This window comes from Lonchura striata, chromosome 22, assembly GCF_050655825.1.
Source record: "Lonchura striata isolate lonStrDom1 chromosome 22, ASM5065582v1, whole genome shotgun sequence".
NCBI classification, from domain to species: Eukaryota; Metazoa; Chordata; class Aves; order Passeriformes; family Estrildidae; genus Lonchura; species Lonchura striata.
The window spans coordinates 1,501,202-1,519,106 of record NC_140724.1 but is presented as its reverse complement, the minus strand read 5'-3'; the positions used below and the strand labels follow the sequence as shown (position 1 = coordinate 1,519,106).

Sequence of the window (17,905 nt, the reverse complement as noted above, 5' to 3'; positions counted from 1 at the left end):
GGCTTTAAGCCAAGCATGGGCCTTGGCAGGGTGTACAGTGATGATCTGCAGCCCCCCAAGCCTGGTGCTCAGGGCCACTGAAAGGTCCCAGTCGTTCAGGACCTTCAGCTGTCCCAAGCAGGGACTCAGCCACCAGCCCGTTGCAGGTTGCCTGCAGCCGCAGGGAGCGGCATCCCTTCACCAGCCCCATTCCCTATCCCTCCCGTGCCTGTGCCATGCTGCTAATCAGTGCCTGATGGGCCGGCAGCACCTTATCTGCTATCGATTTCCTTCCAAGACACAGCCCACGTGTTTGCTCACACCTGGCTGGCACTTAGCTGGCTCTTGGCTGAACAACTGCCAAGCTTGTCCAGACTCCAGTGCTGTTGCCTGTGCCAGCTGGAGCTCCTTTGGCATCCTAAACAGGTAAGGAGAGCTGGCCCTGAGCAGCACCCGCAGCTGGCATGCCACTGGTGAGCCACGGGGAGTCAGAACAGGGAGTGTGCAGACCCATGTGCACACACACGTCTGTGTGTGCAACCCCCATTGCACAGCGGTGCAGCACAGAGCAGGGGGGGACCCAACAGGTTGGCAGGCAAACACGCTGGGGCTATTGATGCCACATCAATCCTGCAGCCCCGACAGGTGAATGGGCTCTCACTCACATTGTTAAGATAAATGATATTTATTTGCTGCTAAGAGCTTCCAATAAGAGGCCCCAGTGAGTGACTTTTGAACCAGCAGCTCTTGCTGCTGGTACACACCCAAGCCAGAGAAAACCTTGGTAAAATCTCCAGGGCTCCCCTGCTTCTGTGGGCACATCCTGTCCCACATGCAGCACCACAGTATGGCCCCTTCCCCTGCCTGGCATGCAGACCCTACCCATACATCCTATACCCAGCCCCTCTCTAGCCCAGCCTCACAAGGCCACCCTGGACCACATGCCCACAAAACAAGTGCTGGGACTTGACTGGGACCTTTATTTCATCAATGCCAATAACATGGCTGCACCTGACACTACCCCATGTGCTGCTCCCAGCGCTGTGAGCCACGCTACCCATCCAGCTGACAGCCACCCATCCCAACAGCCGGGCACCTGCTGGGGAGGGGAGTCACCCCCGGCAGGATGCGGTGGCTGGGCCAGTCGCCCCCGGCGCAGAGGGCCCGGCCGTGCTGCTGCTCAGCCGCTGTGCGTGCCCAAGCCCAGCATTGAGAAGGCTGCACGGTGCTTCCTCAGCAGCAGCCGGATCTTCTCATCATCCGAGTCTGGGTCCAGGGGCTTGTTGTACTCGTCGTCCTCGGTCTCAGAGGCCGCCCGCTCTCCGCCAGAGCCCCCCGCCCGCTGCGAGGATGAGGAGGGCTCCAGGGCACTCTTCTTCCTCCATTTGGTCCGTCGGTTCTGGAACCAGACCTGTTGCCCCATGGGCCCAGCTCAGTTAGCAGCCAACATGCTGTGCACCCCGTGCCACACAGGAACCACTACTCACCTTCACTTGGGACTCAGTCATGCCAAGAGAATAGGCCAGCCGTGCCCTTTCCGGACCCGCCAGGTACTTGGTCTGTTCAAACGTCTTCTCCAGAGCAAAGATCTGGTGTCCTGTGAAGGTTGGGCGTGTGTGCTTCTTCTTGTGGATGCTGTCAGCCAAGTGAGAAGGGGCTACAGGAGAGGAAGACAGAAGTGGGTGAGCCCTTGGCAGCCCACGACTCTGGACATCTCTCCCTTTGTCCACACTCACCAGCCCTCAGTAACCAAAGAGTCCCTCCACACCTGCTCCTCTCCAAATTAAAACTGTATTCCTGCTTCAGGGCTTCAGCCCCATCCCAGGAGGGCTGAGCTGCCCACTGTGGAGGTCCCACAGAGCAAGAGCCAGGGCAGGCACCTCCTGATCAAGGACAGTGCTAAGTGGTTGTGCTGAGAGGGTAAGGGTTGCTATTAACACTGCTTGACCCCAGAGCCATGCAGCACTGGGAACACTGTACTCCCATGTCCCACACCTTGCAGGATGCATGACAGAAGACAGGCATAGCTGGTCATTGGCTCCTAGCTGTGTCAGGAGCAGATGGCCAAACTGCCTAACCCATTTGCTCCAAAATCATCACCTGCAAAGAGGTGAAGGGAACCAGAGCTGCAGGTTCTAAGCAGCTGCGCACAGCCTCCTGGGGCTTCCCATGGGACAGCGGATGCACCCATCCCACCTACCCTCTGGGACAGCAGCAACATGCTCTGGAATTCCCAGGACAGCTCACCACCAGGAAGGCAGTGCTGCCAGCCTGGGGCTCCGAGGCTGGCTGTCCTGCCTGTCTCTGCCATGAACTAACCAGGCACTGACCCTCAGTGAGGCTGTTTGAGAGACAGGGAGATCTTGTGAATCAGAGGGCTCTGCCTGTCCTCGCCAGCTGTGGCTGCCTGGGGGCAAAGAATTGGTATTTGTAATTAGAGCTGCCCCTGACCTTGAGCCAAAAAGTTCTGTGACCGTTTTAGGTCCAGCAGCTCCGGCACTGGGGTCCTTCCCACTGTCCTGGGCGAGCCTGCTAGCCAACCAGCTGGGCCTCGTGCAGGGCAATGGAAAAGACAGCCTGCCCCATGCCCTTGCCCTAGTGCCGATGGCTCAGGACTCAGCAAGGTGCCTGTCACCTGCGGCACCCAACCACCCAGCCAACACCCGGCCGCTCCGAGCCCACGGTACTTACGGCCGCCGCACTGCCGGCCGCCCCGCCACTCCGGGGCCGCCTCCGCCCAGCAGCTCCGTCCCCGCGGCAGGTACTCGCCACCAGCCTTGGGGAGGGCGCCCACCTGGGGCCCGTAATAGACGCCCGGGGAGCTCAGTCCGTTAAATCCGCCCGCGTGCGGGTAGCCAGGGAGGAGACTGCTGTTCGGCGTCGCCGCGGGCCGGCCAAGGATGTCCGAGATGCCGTGGGGGGTGCCAGCAGCCAGCTGGGCACCCAGTCCGGGGGGTCCCAGCTTGTAGAAGGAGCTCTGCACTGAATACTGGCAAACCGGTGCCTTGGCCTCGGGGAAGGGGCCCAGCGAGGGGCCGTTGAGCAGAAAGGTGCCTGGCAGGTTGGCATCCATGGCTCTAGCACCGAGGCGGCCCTCAGAGCCCGGAACCCCGGAGGTGCGATGGCTGGCCCATTACCGCCGGCCTGGGGGCTACAGAGCCCCAGAGTGCGCCCTGGCCCGTGGGCGCCTGGCTGGCAGCGAGATCCCAGCGGGGCCGGGGCGCGGGCAGCCCGGGAAGCGCCCGGTGACCTCGCGGCGCCTCCGGCCCCGGACCCTCAACTTGGGCTAGGGCAGCGCCAACACTTCTCTGATAAAGACGGGGATATTAGAATAACGCGCGCCCATTGGCCGGGCGGCTGCGGGCGGCGCGCCTATTGGTCAGGCCTCGGCGGCCGCGGCCGCCAGTGGCTGCGCCTCAGCGGCAGCGCGCGATTGGTCCGGCCTAGACAAATTGCGCTTTGAACACCGGCGGCGGCGGCGGCGGCGGCGGCGGCGGCGGCAGGGACGGACACGGGAATGGGTCGGGATGGAATGGGACGGAACACGGCACGGGAATGGGTCGGGATGGAATGGGACGGGACGGAACACGGCACGGGAATGGGTCGGGATGGAATGGGACGGGACGGGACGGGACGGAACACGGCACGGGAATGGGTCGGGATGGAATGGGACGGGACGGGACGGGACGGAACACAGCACGACACGGGAATGGGTCGGGATGGGATGGCATGGGAAGGGACGGGTAGGGATGGACGGGATCCAGGGTCGGAGCCCGGGGACTGCGCCGGTCGGGCCGCTGCCCTCGGCTGGGCCTCTCGGGACTCAGGAGCGCCGCTGCCCCCAGGACAGCCCCCGCAGCGGTGGGGCAGCAGCGGCACGGACGCTTCCCCTGTGGCCCACCCCGGGAGAGGCCGCCGCAGCCCCTCGGGGGTGCGCACGCTCCCGCTGCCTTTAGCTGCTCCGGGAATGGCAGAGCACACGGCCGCCCCCGCCCTCCCGGCAAGAGACTCGGCCCCGGTGCCTCCGTCTTCCACACCTTTGGAAAAGCAGAGACGAGATACTGTTTGTGTTGATTTATTTATTAATTCATAGTCTGATAGCTGGTGTACAGGGAAATGATCTATACATCAGGGCCTAAGACAGGGAGATCCAAAAGGCTTGTTTTCATAACAATTAAAAAAAGAAAATAAAAGTAATTTTTAAAACTTCTAAAAAGCTTCTAGTGTGCAGACTGCAGCATTCTCTAGGCTCAATGTTGGGTGCAGCCTCCCCCTACCAGCCCTACAAGCAATCTGAGCGCGAAGCAATGTCACTGCAGGTGCCTGGCACGGTTGCAGCACAGCACATTCCCTACGGCATACACAAGGCCAAAGCACTGGACCCACACACAACTCTAGGGTGATGCTACGGAGTCAGCTGTTGCAGTGGGTCTAGGGAGGTTATTGTACGCAGCAAGGGTGATGGATGGAGAGTCTGTGCCTCTATGGCTCAACTTTGGGGTGGGGAGGGGACTGCTTTGCTCTCCAAGGCTAAGCTGGGTCAGTTGCTTCGCTGCAGCGAGGCTTCTTCTTAGCTGCAGGGCAGCCAGGGGCTCTCCCAGCAGATGTGCAGCCACTGAAAGGTAGGGCTGCCCTGCCAAGGCCACCATCAGCCTGAAGCCACCAGCCTGAAGCTGGAGGGGCCCCTGTTCTCCAACTGGCCACAGAGAACAAACTCAGACTCTGCAAAGCAGGTCCATGGCCACTTCCAGGAGAAAGAGCAGGGGTGTCCCCACATCACTGCTACAAAGGCCAGGTCCCCACATCAGACAGGGTCAGGGAACTGGGACAAGTGCCACTACCTTCCCCCTATGCTCCTGGGGTCAAGTATCGCAATAGGTTAAATGTCCTGCACAACTCTGAGCTGCCTGGGCAGCTCTGCCCAGCATGGCTCTCCTGCCAGAGCAGCCAGGCTGAGGCTGCCCCAGCCCCCAGGGCTCAGGCTGTTGCCATAGCAGATTCCATGTGGAGAAAATGCAGCCACTGGGGCAGCAGCTCCCATGTCTCTGGGTTTGGTCCCGGGAGAGTCAGTATCCAGGGCTATTAACCCCTCTTGCAGGGAGGCCAGGGTCCCTGCAAAGCCCTTGCCTGGGGTGCGTATTGCACAGCTGCTGGCTATTGCTAGCTCCTGGCTCATCTCCTGAGCAGATATTGTGCTGAGTAGAGCTAGGCACAACCCCATGTGTGGCACAAGCACCTCCTGCCCTCTCTCACATCCTCCCTGGGCCCCAAGCACCTCAACACAGGTCTACAGCTTCAACCCAGCTGGAGCCAACACAAACTGGGGCTGGACCATGGGACTGCACTTCTAGACCCTCCCTCTTCAGGCCAGGAAGGGGCCAGGCTCAGGCAGAGGGGCACAGGACAGGGCCAGGCTGCTGGCCTCTCACTCCTATAGCCTTCCTGCTCCATTCAGCAGAGCTGCTCACATATTCCAAAGGCTTTGCCCATCCTGCAGCCTGAAGAGGTATATGAGAGCAGAGCTGTCAGTGCTTTGTACATACTGCTAGAGTGTCCCTAGGGGTTTGCATAGTATTTATTGGTTCATATACACAAGGCTGATTGCTGTACAGTTTACACTTTCAACATAAGCAATGAGCTCAGTGCTCAGCCCAGAGCTCTGCCCTGACAGGAGACTTTGCACGTGCTGGGGAGAGGAAGGACAGCCTTGCGCCAGTCCCTCTGCCCTGCAGCTGTGCTCCCTGCAGCCTCCCCTTGCACCCTCTGGCCACTGCTGTCCTCCCCAAAACCTAACACTCACAGGGAGGGATGAGAAGCAAGTCCAGCAGAGACAGCACAGGCATTTGCAGGGCGGGGGGGGGCAAGCACCTCTCCTTCCATGGTGAGCAGTGCCATGCTGTCCCAGCTTTCCTCTTGCAGCTGGAGCACAGATGTGGGGACGCATCTACACACACAATCACATGGAGGTGGAATCTCTTTCCCTCTCATTTTCTTTTACTCCAGCTCTTGCCTCCCAAAGGAGCTGAGAGCATGCCCCTGGTGTGTGGTGCTGTCTCTGGGCTCCTGGCAGCAGTGGGGCAAGGATGGAGGCCCCTCATCTGTTTTAAGTACTGTAGCTCATGCGTCTTGCAGTCAGTCAGTCATGCGGATAGGACGGTAAGTATATCTCATACAGAAATCATGCCATTAGCCTATAGGAACATGTACAGCCAGCCCTGCTCCCCTCCACTCTCTGCTCTCCTCTCTTCTCAGGTATGTGTCAGAACGTGTGTGAAGTTCAGTGGTTTGGTGTTGAGGTGTGATCCTGGAGAGACACAGAGAGACACAGAAATGGGGTTACCAGGCATTCATGGTGGCACATCCAGGATAAATGGTGAGGGCAGCCAGGTACATGGGAAGTCCCTTCTGTACACTGTGCTTGTCCTACATGCACCCATGCTGCCAGGCAACCATAAGACAAGTTTTGGGGGGTGTCGGACAGTGACAGAGCACCACTAAGTGGCAGGCCTGGAACTAGAAGCAATGACATGGATGGTACTGGTGGTGCTGCTCCATCTGCACAGAGCAGCAAGCAATGGCTGAGCTGCACCAACTGCAGCATGGCACTGGAAAGGAGCAGGGAGGGCTGCTCTAGGATCTGAGATGGAGGCCAGCCTTGAGCCCCTCACCTCAGCTAGGATGACTGACTGCACCCCACTCTCCCAGCAGTGAGGAAGACCTTCCCCAGTGCACACCCAGGATCACTTCCACACAATGGAAAACTGCAAAAGCAAAGCAACAGGAACTGTGCCCCAGAGAAAGGCAGAGTCAGGGACAGTCTGGGAAGTGGGGCAGGCAGAGTGGGACAGAGTCTGCATGAAAATGTGCCTGCAAGCATAAGCCTCTTGATTTTCATACACCCCCAGAAAGCTCACTAACAGAGTGGAGAGAGAAGGGAGAGGGAAGACAGAGTGAGTTACGCACATATAACAGAGGCCAGAGGTCCAACTGCCCCTGTTTGGCAGCCTCCTGCCAGGAGGCAGTGCCAGGCAGCTGGGGAGCACTCATGCAACACCTTCCCCCAGTGCTTCCCTGTCAGCCCAGCAGTGAGTGTGCAGAGAAAAATGATGCATCTAGGCTCAAGTGTGCTGTGCCAAGCACCCTGCTTTCAACGTGGCCTAGTCCCACCCTACAGGGAAGGCAGGGGGATCAGGGAATGCACAAGACTTAAGGGGCCATTCTGGCCTCAGTGAGGATCAATGAAGATCCTAGGTCAAAGGCAGGTGCCCTGTTATCAGCCCCTACAAGTGCCATGTTCCTGCACCTGCCACTCCTGCATCCCTACTGCCCAGACATTCCCCAGCAGCACCCTGCCAAGGCCTGCCCCCATCCTGGCTTCAGCAGACCTCAATGCTTTCCTCTACATGGCTGGAAGAGGCAGCAGCTGTATCTCCCACAACAGTGCTGTGAGCAGAGGCAGTAGGCCACAACCCCACAGAACTGGGACATCCTTCACCCGACCCACAGCTCTACCAGTGCTCAAGCTGCACATCTTGGGAAGGGGGACACCAAAGCACCAGCTCCAAGGGCTGGTCTCATCTGCCACAACACTGCACAGTTAGTGCTCATGCATGAAGGGGGTAGTTCTGCTCAGGCCCCATGCAAATGCAATCTAGTCCCTAGAGTGACTTGGACAAAGACCATCCCTCTGTCTGTAGCCCAGCATAACCTGGAGTAACAACTCTGTGACCCTGTCACTGGGGACCGTCACCCCGAGCACCCATGTGCTGTCACTGTGGCAGCAGCCCTTGGCACTGTGGCTGCAGTGGGGTGCTGTGCACACAGCTGGCTGGAGCATCATTGCAGACGAGGGCTCCCTATGTCCACAGTTCCCAGGAGCAGGTTATCAGCAGGGGAACACTTCTGCCCACCTTCAGGCTTTTGCTGTAGCACAGCAAACCCTCTCTGCAGGCCAAGAGCTGGGCACTGCCCCACCACACTTTCCCCAGGAGAATGCATGACTAGCAGCTCAGTGCAGGCAGCAGCATGGAGAGCCAGGACAGAAGGAAGAGCAAAGGTAGGGTTACCTCAAAAGAGGCCATTTGAGGGGTCACTGCTTCCCCCTTTTCAGGCTGGCTCGTTTCACTATCTGAGCCCCCATCCTGCCCCCAGAGACCTCTGGTTTTGGGACACGCACTCGCACCTCCTCCTGAGGAAGCCGAAGGGGCAGGAAGCAGGATATCACCCAGGAGAACAGACAGACATAGAGAAAAGGACAGGAAAGGGAAAGGCAGAGTCAGTTGGCAGGCAGAAAACACCAAGCAAGAAGACTGGTGCAGTCGGCAAGATTTGCCTTACAAGTCTTAGAGAGGAAACAGGAAAGGAGTGCAGGGCAGAAGAAAGGACAGAGGGTTACATTGACCCAAATCCTGAGAGCACTGCCAAAGTACTGAAAGTCCTGGGTGCTGGCCCAGGGCTGCCTGCAAGGCAGGGCTATGAGCCACAATGTACCTTGGTGCCCAGACCATCCCGGTGCAAGATGGAGTATTTCATGAAGTGGTCATCCTCTGCCTCCAGGTCTTGGGGCTCCTGTAGTGAGCCCTCCAGAATCAGCTCCTCCTGCTCCTGCCTGTCACCCATGTCACCAGGGCCCAGCTGACGCACCACCTTCCGGATGATCTGTGGAGACCCACACAGCTGGGTGTCACAGCGAGCTCCAGGGCACCATGACTCCCTCCTCACCCAGTCTGGTCCTAAACTGCACGTGGTGTGCAGTCTCTGTCCCATGAGCTGGAGAAGTGCCGTGACTGTAACCGAAGACAGCGGGACACGAATGCCCTACATGGGCCCCGGGCTACAGGGGCAGAGGGGAGAAGAGAAAGGCTGCGGCATGACCGTACCCATATCCTGCCGCTGATCACTCACCTTCTTGGTGATGATATTGCCTTGATCATCTGTGAACTGCTGCTCAGTCACCTGCTCTCCAGGGAGATGAAGGGCTTCATTCCCCTGCAGGAACAGGAGGGAGATCAGGGCACGTGAGGGCGGTGAGGGGAGTTGTTCACCAGGCAGAACAATACACCTGACATGCACCCCACAGCCTCCGTGTCCCACCCTGCCCTGACCCGTCACTGCTTTCCTCTCCGTCTGCCCTGGGGCCGGTCTCTCAGCTCGCCCGCTCGTTACCTTCAGGAGGACGCGCCGGCGGACGACTCTGGAGGAGAGAGCCTCCTCGTCATCCGACAGCCCCGGGCTCTCCCCGAGCTCCTTGTCCAGCTCACGATGGGCGTGTTTGAGCAGGAAGCGGACAGAGCCCCTGACGATGTGCATGACGTTCTGGCAGCTGACCAGGAAGAAGGCCAGAAGCACCAGCGCGATCAGCAGCTGGGCCAGGAAAGCCCACATCCTGCCTCGGCACCGCAGCTGCACGAGTGCGCGGCCCCAGCCGCGGTCAGCGCTCAGCCATGCTCCGGGCCCTGCAGCTGCCCGCGCAGAGCCCGGCTCTGGGGGAGCTGCTGTAACCTCAGCTGCCGCAGCTCTGCTGGCTCTGGGCGGCGAGAAGGGAGCGGGCAGGTGGGGCTTTGCAGTCACAGCTTCGCTCCAAGTCATGTGGCCGGGACTGGGACCGCTCCGTCCCTCTTCTCTGTCAGATTACCCAACAGCCTGTCCCCCTGACTACGGTGGGAGGGTAGCGTGCAGTCTCCGTCACAGGACAGATGAAGCCCTGGGCAAAAGCCAGGCCTTTGGAATGTCACTGGAGTCACACGTGACTCAGGTAACACACACGGCAGAGCTGAACAGCCACCTCCAAGCACGGCCGTGCTGCCGGAATGGTGGTGCTTGCCCTCACCTTGTACCTGCTGGCTCTGTGTGACCGTGGCATCAAGCCCACCACCCAGCCTGGCCCCTAGACCAACTCTATTTCTGGCTCCAGCAGGCTGTTGGGCTGGCAGCCAGGGCAGATACTCAATAAGGAACAAGTCTGGGAGGGTGACTGGGTTATAAATGGAGAGCAAGAGCTCAGGTATCAAGCACAGCAGGTTATTCTGGGCTGAGAGGCACCCCAAGGGGCATGAAGTATGCCAGGAGAGTTGAGGAGCTAGCACCTGGTCTGCCTGATGGGCCTTGCAGCAGGCTCCAGAAAAGGCTGTCCATAGGGTCGCCACTTCCTGCAGGGCTGACTCCCCTGCTCCTACCCTCACCTGCCCAAAGAAGCGGCTGTCGGCCTCCTCCTGCCAGCCGCCTGTGGGGTGCTGAGGCTGCCAGTCGCTGTCCTCTGCAGAGCTGATCCGCATCAGCTCCATGGCTGGCACCAGGACCTGCTCTTGCTCCTGGCCCTGTGCCCCAGAGGCTGTGGAGTGCGTTGGGAGCAGCCTTCGGGTGACTCCCTCCTGCCAGGAGCCCGCTGTCAGGTCCTGTAGGCAGGAGATAAAGGAGCCTTCTGCATTCCAGTCCCTCAGCCTGGGCACCAGAGAGGGACAGGGATAGGGAGAGAGAGACAGAGAGAGAGAGGCAGTCAGCTTTGCACGGAGTGCTGCACCCTGAGCGCCAGCCGAGCTCCGGCAGGCACACCAGTGCAGCCTACACCCCACAGGTGCTGGCTCCACTCCCCAGCTCATGGCACTGCTGGGCGCCTGGCAGAAGCAGCACAAAACACACAGATGCACAAAAGGCACAGGCCACCTCTATGCCATGCTCCCTGCCCATCCCACAGCCTCACAGCTTGGTGGCCAGGGTCTGAGGCAAGAGCATGCTGTGCTCTCATGGTCTAGTGTGGTCTAACTAACTCTAATGTGGTCTAATGCTGGGGAGGATTTCTGGGCGCTACCAGGGACTTCGTGGGTCCAGTGCCATTGGGAATGTGGGAGGAGGCAGCCTAGGTTAGGGTTAGCTCTCGTAAGTACAACCTACATGCAGGGCCTGGCTGACTGGGGTCTCTTCCAGGTGCTCTGCAAGGAGCCCTTCAGAGCATTGCCAGAAAGGCGCTCGGCGCTCGGCCCAACCATCGTTCTATGTACTGCAGATGCCTGGGCTCCAGAGCTAGAGACCAGCAGGGAAGCAAGCAAAGCAGGAACATTATTGCAGCTGGCCCAGCACAGGGCAGTAGCTGGCAAAGCAGTTGTGCTCCCCTACCACAGTCACCCTGGTGCCCCAGGCTGCAGTACCTGTCTGCACTCTTCTCCACATCATGGCTAAAGGTAGGTGATGTCATGATCCTGGCTTGCACCTTCTCCTGAACTGAAACAAAAGAGACTTCACTCTCCGGGTCCTGCTCCCCAGTCCCTGGTTGATGATCACCAGATGGTATCTTCCCCTCTGGCCTCTGCCCCTCCTCCTGCTCTAGAAGGTCAATCAGGCCATTCATGGCATCTGAGTCCACTGTGTCATCCTCAACCAGGTCCATAGAGCCCATATGGTCTGGGCCATGAGCATCTGCTAGAAGTTGCCCTGGGAACCGGCCTTCGCTTGTGGCATCCGAGTCCTCAGCCTTGCTGCACTCCAGAGAGGAGTCCTCAGCAGTCACCAGCGAGGGGGTGAGCCCCGAGGACCACACCTGCATGTCGGACATCTCCATCAGGGCATCCTGCTCAGTGGCAGCCATGGGGATAGCATCCATGATGGCCACCTCATTCCAGTACTGGTCGGCACGCAGCGGGGATGGCAGTGTGTAATGCAGGGAGGCAGGGGACAGCAGCTCGTCCTGCAGCGAAGCGTAACCTATATGGGCAGACAGAGGCATCATGTCCAGCAGCCACCTCTCGCACGCACAAGCACAGTAGGGCAAAAGGGAAACAGCTTCTGGGACTATGACAGCCCCAAGGACAGCAATGGTCATGCCACAGCCCCCTGTGGCCAGGCTGAGCAGGGCTGTGCTCACAGCAGCAGCTGCTTTCACATGGTCCCTGCAAATGCTGCCATGCCTCCCTTCAAATCCTGGGGCTGGTTTGGGCAGGTCCTGAGCTGCCTCCCCTCTGTGATGAGGACTGGCCTGGTATTCACATGATTCTCCATCCACAGTGCAGGACACAGTGTCCTCTTTGCTTCCCTGCTCCATCAGACCCCCTGGTCCCTGCCCACAGCCCCCATCCAGCATCAGCTGGGTGGCTGTTAGCCTGGAGTTCAAGTAGTCAAGTCTGGCAGGCACCAACTCTCAAAGCCAAACACTCTCCACAGCACAGAGGAGCGGGTTGGAAGTATCACGAGCAGAGAAGGATGGCCCCAGAACATGCCATGCAACCCCCAAGGCCCTGCAGAAGGCAGCTAGGGCAGAGAGGAGTGGGTTGGAAGTACCACGAGCAGAGAAGGATGGCCTCAGAACATGCCATGCAACCCCAAGGCCCTGCAGAAGGTGGCCAGAGCCTTACAACCCCACTGGTGTCTCCAGGGCTACAAGCCATCGTTATGTCTCATTGCCCAGGGCCATGTGCACAGCTCAGGCACATCCATATAAACTACAACCAAGCCAGGCACTCCCACCCATGCAGATGGCTTTGCTCAGCCCTTTTCAGCTTTGAGCCATTTTTTCACCCCTGGAAATCAGCAGTGAACCCATTCAGCTCCCCTAGCAGCTCGGGAATGCCAGCCACAGCCAAGGCACAGGGCACAGCTGGGACCCTTGGCACAGAAAGGGCACCTCACCCATGGGCACCCAGGTGCCTGGCCAGGAGCATGCAGTGCAGTGCCAGCGAGGGAAGGAGCATGGGACTGTGCAGGAGAAGAAGGCCTGGGATGGCTGCCTGAAAGCATGACAGCTGTAAGAGGGGCAGTCCCTGATGACATGCAGTCACTGGAGCAGGATGCAGCTCTCAGAGGGCTTAGCTGAGGTGGAGACAGTGGAGACAGGCAGTGGAAGATGAGAGGAGAGGCCAGGATGAGCTCAGAGGAGAAAGATGAAAAGAAGTGACCCACAGGAGTGCCCGCACCTGGCAGCACTAGGTGGCATGTTTGAGAAAACAGAACAAAGGGAGAGACAGAGAGGGAGAGAGCGATGAGCCAGCGCTGCAGGGCCTGAGCCACAGTGCAGGGCTGTAGCAGCAAAAAGCCCTGCCCCTGTGCTGGCTCCCAGCAGCATATCCCACAGCTGACTGTGGCTGTGTCCCCACATCCAGGCCCACTCTGCCTGGGACCCAGCCCAGGCACACCACCACAGCTGTACAGCCAGGACTCAGTGAGCTTCCTGGCCACTGATCAGCTTGCACAGCCTGAGACACCTCTCACACTGGGATAAGGAACACATATCAATCCCACCTGGAGAGTTTCTGAGAAAGCAGTATGGCAGAGCCAAGCTTTCTGCAGCATAAACCCCAGTGAAGAGGCCACATATGTCAGAAATGCCTTGTGGCCACTCAGTTCTCAGTGGGTGCAACCTAGTTCAGGCAAGACACCAGCCCCAATCTCTGCACAGACTGTGCTCCCAGGGTCCTCCTGCATTCCCTGCCCGAAGCTGGGGCTCACCATTCATCTGGGATGGTGAGAGGGAGTAGTCTCTGTCTGTGTAGCGCCAGCTTCCCTTCAGGCTGCGGCTCTGCCGACCAGAGCCCTCCAGCATGTTGACAATCTCGCTGCGGTCGATGTTCCTCAGTGCCGTGTACAGGTTCTCAACTGCAGGGGGAAGATGCTGTCAGCAAACTAGTCACCTGGGGAGACACAGCCATGCCCCAGACACCCTCCAGGTGGGCAGGGAAGGCAGATATGCATGAACCACTGTACAGCCAGCCAGTGATCCTTGAAGATGCACATACTGCTCTGCACAGCTAGCCCATAGCTAGCCCTGCCACCTCTGTACTGTCAAAGGGCATCACAACTACTCACTCTTGACATTCTTGCCCTCACGGCTGGCCCAGAGGTTGAGTAAGGCTATGCTCTGCTCCAGAAGGGAGTTGGGGTTCTCCACACGTATCCTGTTGATGTCATCCACCCCAAACTGCAGCTCACGTGCCAGCTCTGGGGAAGACACTATGTCAGTATCACACCTTCTGGTGCACCCCACAAGGCTAGCGATGCTGTGAATGGCTCAGCCAGGACCAGTAGAGAGACCCTCTGTTACAAAAAACTAAACACAGCAGAACATGTAGGAACAGGAGCTGGGGCAGGGGTTGAAGCTCCCCTGCTCAGGCTGGCTATGACTAACACAGGAGGGTCTCATGCTAAAAGTGTGGGCTCTGCCGCTGCATGTGTGGCTGCAACAAACAGCAGCAATATGAACAACCCATAACAAAGGCCTAGCCTGGTACCCATGAGTGTGAATATGTGCACAGCCACGGGAAGGTTCACTTCAGTGTCCTGGAATGCTCACAGCAGAGGTGCACTGCAAAGCAGACACTACACCTGGCAGCACACTTCCAGCCTCCCTAAGTGTCAGCTTTCCGAGGACTCTTGTGCATCCTCAGAACTGTCAGGTGTGGACTCACCGGCCCAGCTGAGACCCAGTTGCTCTGCTATGTCAACCATCTTCTGGTCTGCCTTGTCTGTGCTGCTCAGAGAGCCTGAAGGAGAAGAGGGAGTCACAGTTCAGCTGCACAGGGCCCTGCACCAGAGTGGTGAGGGGAATGGGGGGCTTGCCATGGGGGTCACACAGACCCACAGGCACAGCACTGCCCTGCAGGCAGGACCAAGGGAACCTTCAGGGAAAGGGAAGTTGCTGTGAGTGCAAGTAGGACAGGATCATCCCAGCTTTCCATTGGCTTGGGCACCCCAAGTGCAGGTAGTGAGTGGGCTGGAATGCTCCCAGCAGGCTGCATACCAAAACTGGTCTCACTTAGAATGCTGTATCGCTCCCGCAGAGACAATGGTGTTAGTGTCCTCCTTCGCTCATCACTGCCACTCCCCTGTAAAAGTGGTGACAAACCAAGAGGTCAACAGCTTGCAAAGAGGGCAGCAGCTCTGCCCTGACATGACTGCTTCTCCTTCACCTCCTGAGTGGCATGACATGGCCACATGGAGCAGGTGAAGAAAGCTGACAGCATGGGCTGTCCCCTGCATTTGGGGAAGGGATGGGCCCTCACTGCTCCCTACCAGACTGCCAAAGACCCTACACTGACCTTGGTGCAGGGTGGTATGCTGATGTTCAGGTGGCAGAGTACATGCTGGAGGTCCTCATATTTCATAGCCTTGCGCAAGAAAGACAAGGAGCCACTGGCTTCCCGGCTGCTGTCCCGGACCTGAGTGCCAGAGCCCAGTTAGGTGGCTTGGCCCAAGCCAAGGGCCCTAACTGTTTGCTCTGTCTTGTACCCTGACATTACCTTGATGGGAATGACAAGACGATTCTCCCGGAAGGACTGGAAGAGGAAGGTGCGGGGCTGAGCAGCCTTCTTGACAGGCACCAGGTTCCCTGAGAGTTCGACGTGCAAAGGCATTCCCTCTACCACCTGGCCAGGAGAAGAAGATATGCTCAGACCCTGTGCAGAGCTGCTTCTCTTGCTGCTGGACAGGGCAGGTACTCTCCTAGCCAGGCCAGGGCCAGGCCCTTCCACTGGTATCAGTCTCCCATCACTTTGTTCTCCCTCTCCCTGCTGCCCTCCACATGTGCTGCTGGGGACAAACCTCAATGTCCCTGCTGCGGGCCACCTCAGTGAAGTTCTCATGCTGCTCTAAAGTCTTGTCCACCTTGTCATCAGTCATGCAGTAGCAGCGCAGCCGGCCTTCTCGTGCATCGTTCATCTTGGCAAACACCACAAATTTGGCCATGTAGGGCACGGCTGTCAGCTCCTTGTAGAGCATGGTGGCAAAATGCACAGCCTCAGCTGTGCGTGGGCAGTCAGCCAGCCAGAACCTGCAGGAGATCTGGGTCAGGGTGCTGCTGGGCGGTGGCACCAGCCAGCTGCCCCCAGCCCCCTCAACAGCCAACTGGAAAGGAAGCCCCAAGAATTCTGGACACAGGTGCAGCCCCATCTTGGATGGGGACCCAGCCAAGTACAAATAATGGCCTCCTTCCTTCTGTACACCCAGCTGTCACAACTGTTTCCTGAAGTGTGCTCAGGCAGCATGGGGGTCTCAAAGCTAGAGGAAACCACCCTACATGTAGGAATAGGGCAGCACAGCACCAGGGGTAAGGGTCTTCTCCTGGCAAAGGCTGTAGCAAGGCCCAAGGAGCACCAGATATCCTCAGATGGGCACACTTTTGCCCAGGACTCACCTGGCAGACACATTGGTGGTAAAGTTAGCACACTCATTTTCATAGACTAGCTTTGTGGTGCCTGTTATGTCTTCCCACTGGGCTTGGGCTGTCCCTCCTGCAGCAGAAAGCATGGGTAAGCATACTGTCTTTCCATAAGCCCGGGATCTGCATCCCCTAGGCATTTGGTTTCTCCACAGCTGTGCCCTTTACTGAGCTCCTTGGAGCTGCATCCCCCTGAGGCAGCCCAGCCCATCCCCATGGAGAGCATGCCTGTAGCCTCACCGATCACACTGCAGAGCAGACGTAGGCTGGTGGTGTCACCCTCACCACTGTCTCGGGGATTGTCCTTCCAGGATGGTGGCAGTGGGATCCGGAGGCCAATGGGGCGGTGGAACTTCCTCCGTCGTGGCTCCACTGTGACAATGGGGCTGAAGGTCGCTTGATTCCCCAGCAGCTTAGTCACCAACTCATCAGGCACAGGCTGTGCCTGTGGGTAGCACAAGGATGGGCATCAGGGATGGTTTTTTCCCAGGCTGGGGCACAGGCTGGGGCACAGCCTGGGCTTGCTGCCCACCCCTGATTGCAGAAGTATGTCTGGGCCTCGGGCCAGGCTCTCTGAGGCTCACCTGCAGGGCCAGCCTCACTCTTTTGGTGACAGCAGCATCTGGGAAGGTGGCCTGTACCATGGGCACCAGTGTGCTTTTCAAACACCCTCCCTCAGGGCCAATCATATCGCAGTCCTGGCAAATCCGGGACATGACCACAAAGTAGAGAGGGAAGTCGGTGGTGATGATGCGGCAGACTCTCTTTTTATCCAGCTCCTCCTGGCTCTCCAGCTCTACAAGGGCAGCACAGCCATCAGTGCTTACACACCAAGCCTGTGGTTGTCACTCATCACCCCACCGTGCCACACAGACCACAGCATTCAGCCCCATTCCACCTCGCAGGCCAGCGCAGCCTTGCCTGCAGGGAGCTGTCTGGTGTGGAGGCCCTGCCCTCCTGGCACACCCACCCTCGTCCATGCCACTGAGCAGCTGGTCCATGTAGCTCTCCTCATAGCGGTTGCGGTGCTCCTTCCACACAGAGCCGTTCTCGCTGCGCAGGACTACCAGCTCACGGTCTCCACGTCCATATGAGGCAAAGTGTGGAATCTCCACAATGACAGGGCTGCAGATAGCAGAGGAAGGCCACTGGCACCCATAAGCTGCCACAAGGACATGCAGGCAGCAAGATGGCCCTGGGCCCTGGGGAAGATGGACTGCTGACCACCCTCTCTCTGCAAGAGAGGGCTCTGCAGCTGCTGGGACAGGGCTGCCCAGGGCTTTTCTGACACTGTTCTGTTACTCTTGAATGACCCATGCCAGAGACATGCTGCACCCAACCAGAGGTGGGATCTCTCCTCTGGCAACCTCAAGAAGCAGATATAGGCAGAAGTCTTGCCCTGTATGGTAAAGCCCTCCGGATGAATCCAGATCTGTTCTCAGTCCTGAGGGATGACCCTGGTGTGGGCAGCCCAATCTGCTCTTTTCCCAGCTGTGCTCACCTGAGGAATTGGGCACCAGCAGGCCCCAGAGCAATGATCCGACTGCCCAGACCCTCCTCCTCAGCCAGTGGTGGGGGTGCAGGTAGCTTTTGGGGCTTCACCAAGCGGCAGGTAATGCGGGTCGGTGCAGCACAGGCGCGGGGCGGGATGACCACGCGCAGACCGTGGTGCCGGCTGCCCCGCATGGAGCCACCACGAGCATCCACCATGAAGCTCACCAGGAACCTGCAGTGGACAGAGGCATGGGCATGTGGGCACCTTGCAGCCAATTCGTGAACAGAGCATGA

The 17,905-nt window shown here is 58.7% G+C and overlaps 2 protein-coding genes across 13 annotated transcripts in view; both read right to left on the bottom strand.

Moving 5' to 3' along the window:
* Window positions 1-938: 938 nt before the first annotated feature.
* On the bottom strand, window positions 939-3,283 carry NKX6-3 (NK6 homeobox 3). The gene is made up of 3 exons (XM_021535874.4): window positions 2,671-3,283; window positions 1,467-1,636; window positions 939-1,390 (listed from the first exon to the last, which is right to left on the bottom strand). Exons 1-3 carry the CDS (start codon window positions 3,050-3,052, stop codon window positions 1,160-1,162), a joined length of 783 nt encoding a protein of 260 aa, XP_021391549.1. The 5' UTR covers window positions 3,053-3,283; the 3' UTR covers window positions 939-1,159.
* Window positions 3,284-4,043: 760 nt separating this feature from the next.
* The window catches only part of ANK1 (ankyrin 1), a 58,682-nt gene continuing 44,820 nt past the window's right edge, over window positions 4,044-17,905 (bottom strand). For 7 of the 12 annotated variants that reach the window (XM_021535901.4, XM_077789267.2, XM_077789266.2 and 4 more), the window contains 18 exons: window positions 17,619-17,843; window positions 17,088-17,242; window positions 16,702-16,913; window positions 16,358-16,562; window positions 16,094-16,190; window positions 15,502-15,730; window positions 15,201-15,326; window positions 15,000-15,119; window positions 14,702-14,786; window positions 14,370-14,444; window positions 13,771-13,902; window positions 13,414-13,560; window positions 11,124-11,676; window positions 10,161-10,419; window positions 8,884-8,967; window positions 8,470-8,637; window positions 8,046-8,167; window positions 6,145-6,283 (listed from right to left, as the gene is read on the bottom strand). In XM_021535901.4, the coding sequence (XP_021391576.1) occupies window positions 8,069-8,167; window positions 8,470-8,637; window positions 8,884-8,967; window positions 10,161-10,419; window positions 11,124-11,676; window positions 13,414-13,560; window positions 13,771-13,902; window positions 14,370-14,444; window positions 14,702-14,786; window positions 15,000-15,119; window positions 15,201-15,326; window positions 15,502-15,730; window positions 16,094-16,190; window positions 16,358-16,562; window positions 16,702-16,913; window positions 17,088-17,242; window positions 17,619-17,843 (2,971 nt within the window). In that variant the 3' untranslated portion in view covers window positions 6,145-6,283; window positions 8,046-8,068. Of the gene's footprint in view, window positions 6,284-8,045; window positions 8,168-8,469; window positions 8,638-8,883; window positions 8,968-10,160; window positions 10,420-11,123; window positions 11,677-13,413; window positions 13,561-13,770; window positions 13,903-14,369; window positions 14,445-14,701; window positions 14,787-14,999; window positions 15,120-15,200; window positions 15,327-15,501; window positions 15,731-16,093; window positions 16,191-16,357; window positions 16,563-16,701; window positions 16,914-17,087; window positions 17,243-17,618; window positions 17,844-17,905 lie in introns of those variants that run through there. The other 5 variants (XM_077789268.2, XM_085559110.1, XR_014949834.1 and 2 more) reach the window with 4 other exon arrangements.

Excerpts from the sequence above, each read along its gene's own strand:
- NKX6-3 (XM_021535874.4), bottom strand. The coding sequence starts at position 3,052 with ATGGATGCCAACCTGCCAGGCACCTTTCTGCTCAACGGCCCCTCGCTG. Across the intron at positions 1,637-2,670 it reads CGGCCGGCAGTGCGGCGGCC|CCCCTTCTCACTTGGCTGAC; the intron begins GTAAGTACCGTG and ends CCTCTCCTGTAG. Across the intron at positions 1,391-1,466 it reads TGACTGAGTCCCAAGTGAAG|GTCTGGTTCCAGAACCGACG; the intron begins GTGAGTAGTGGT and ends ATGGGGCAACAG.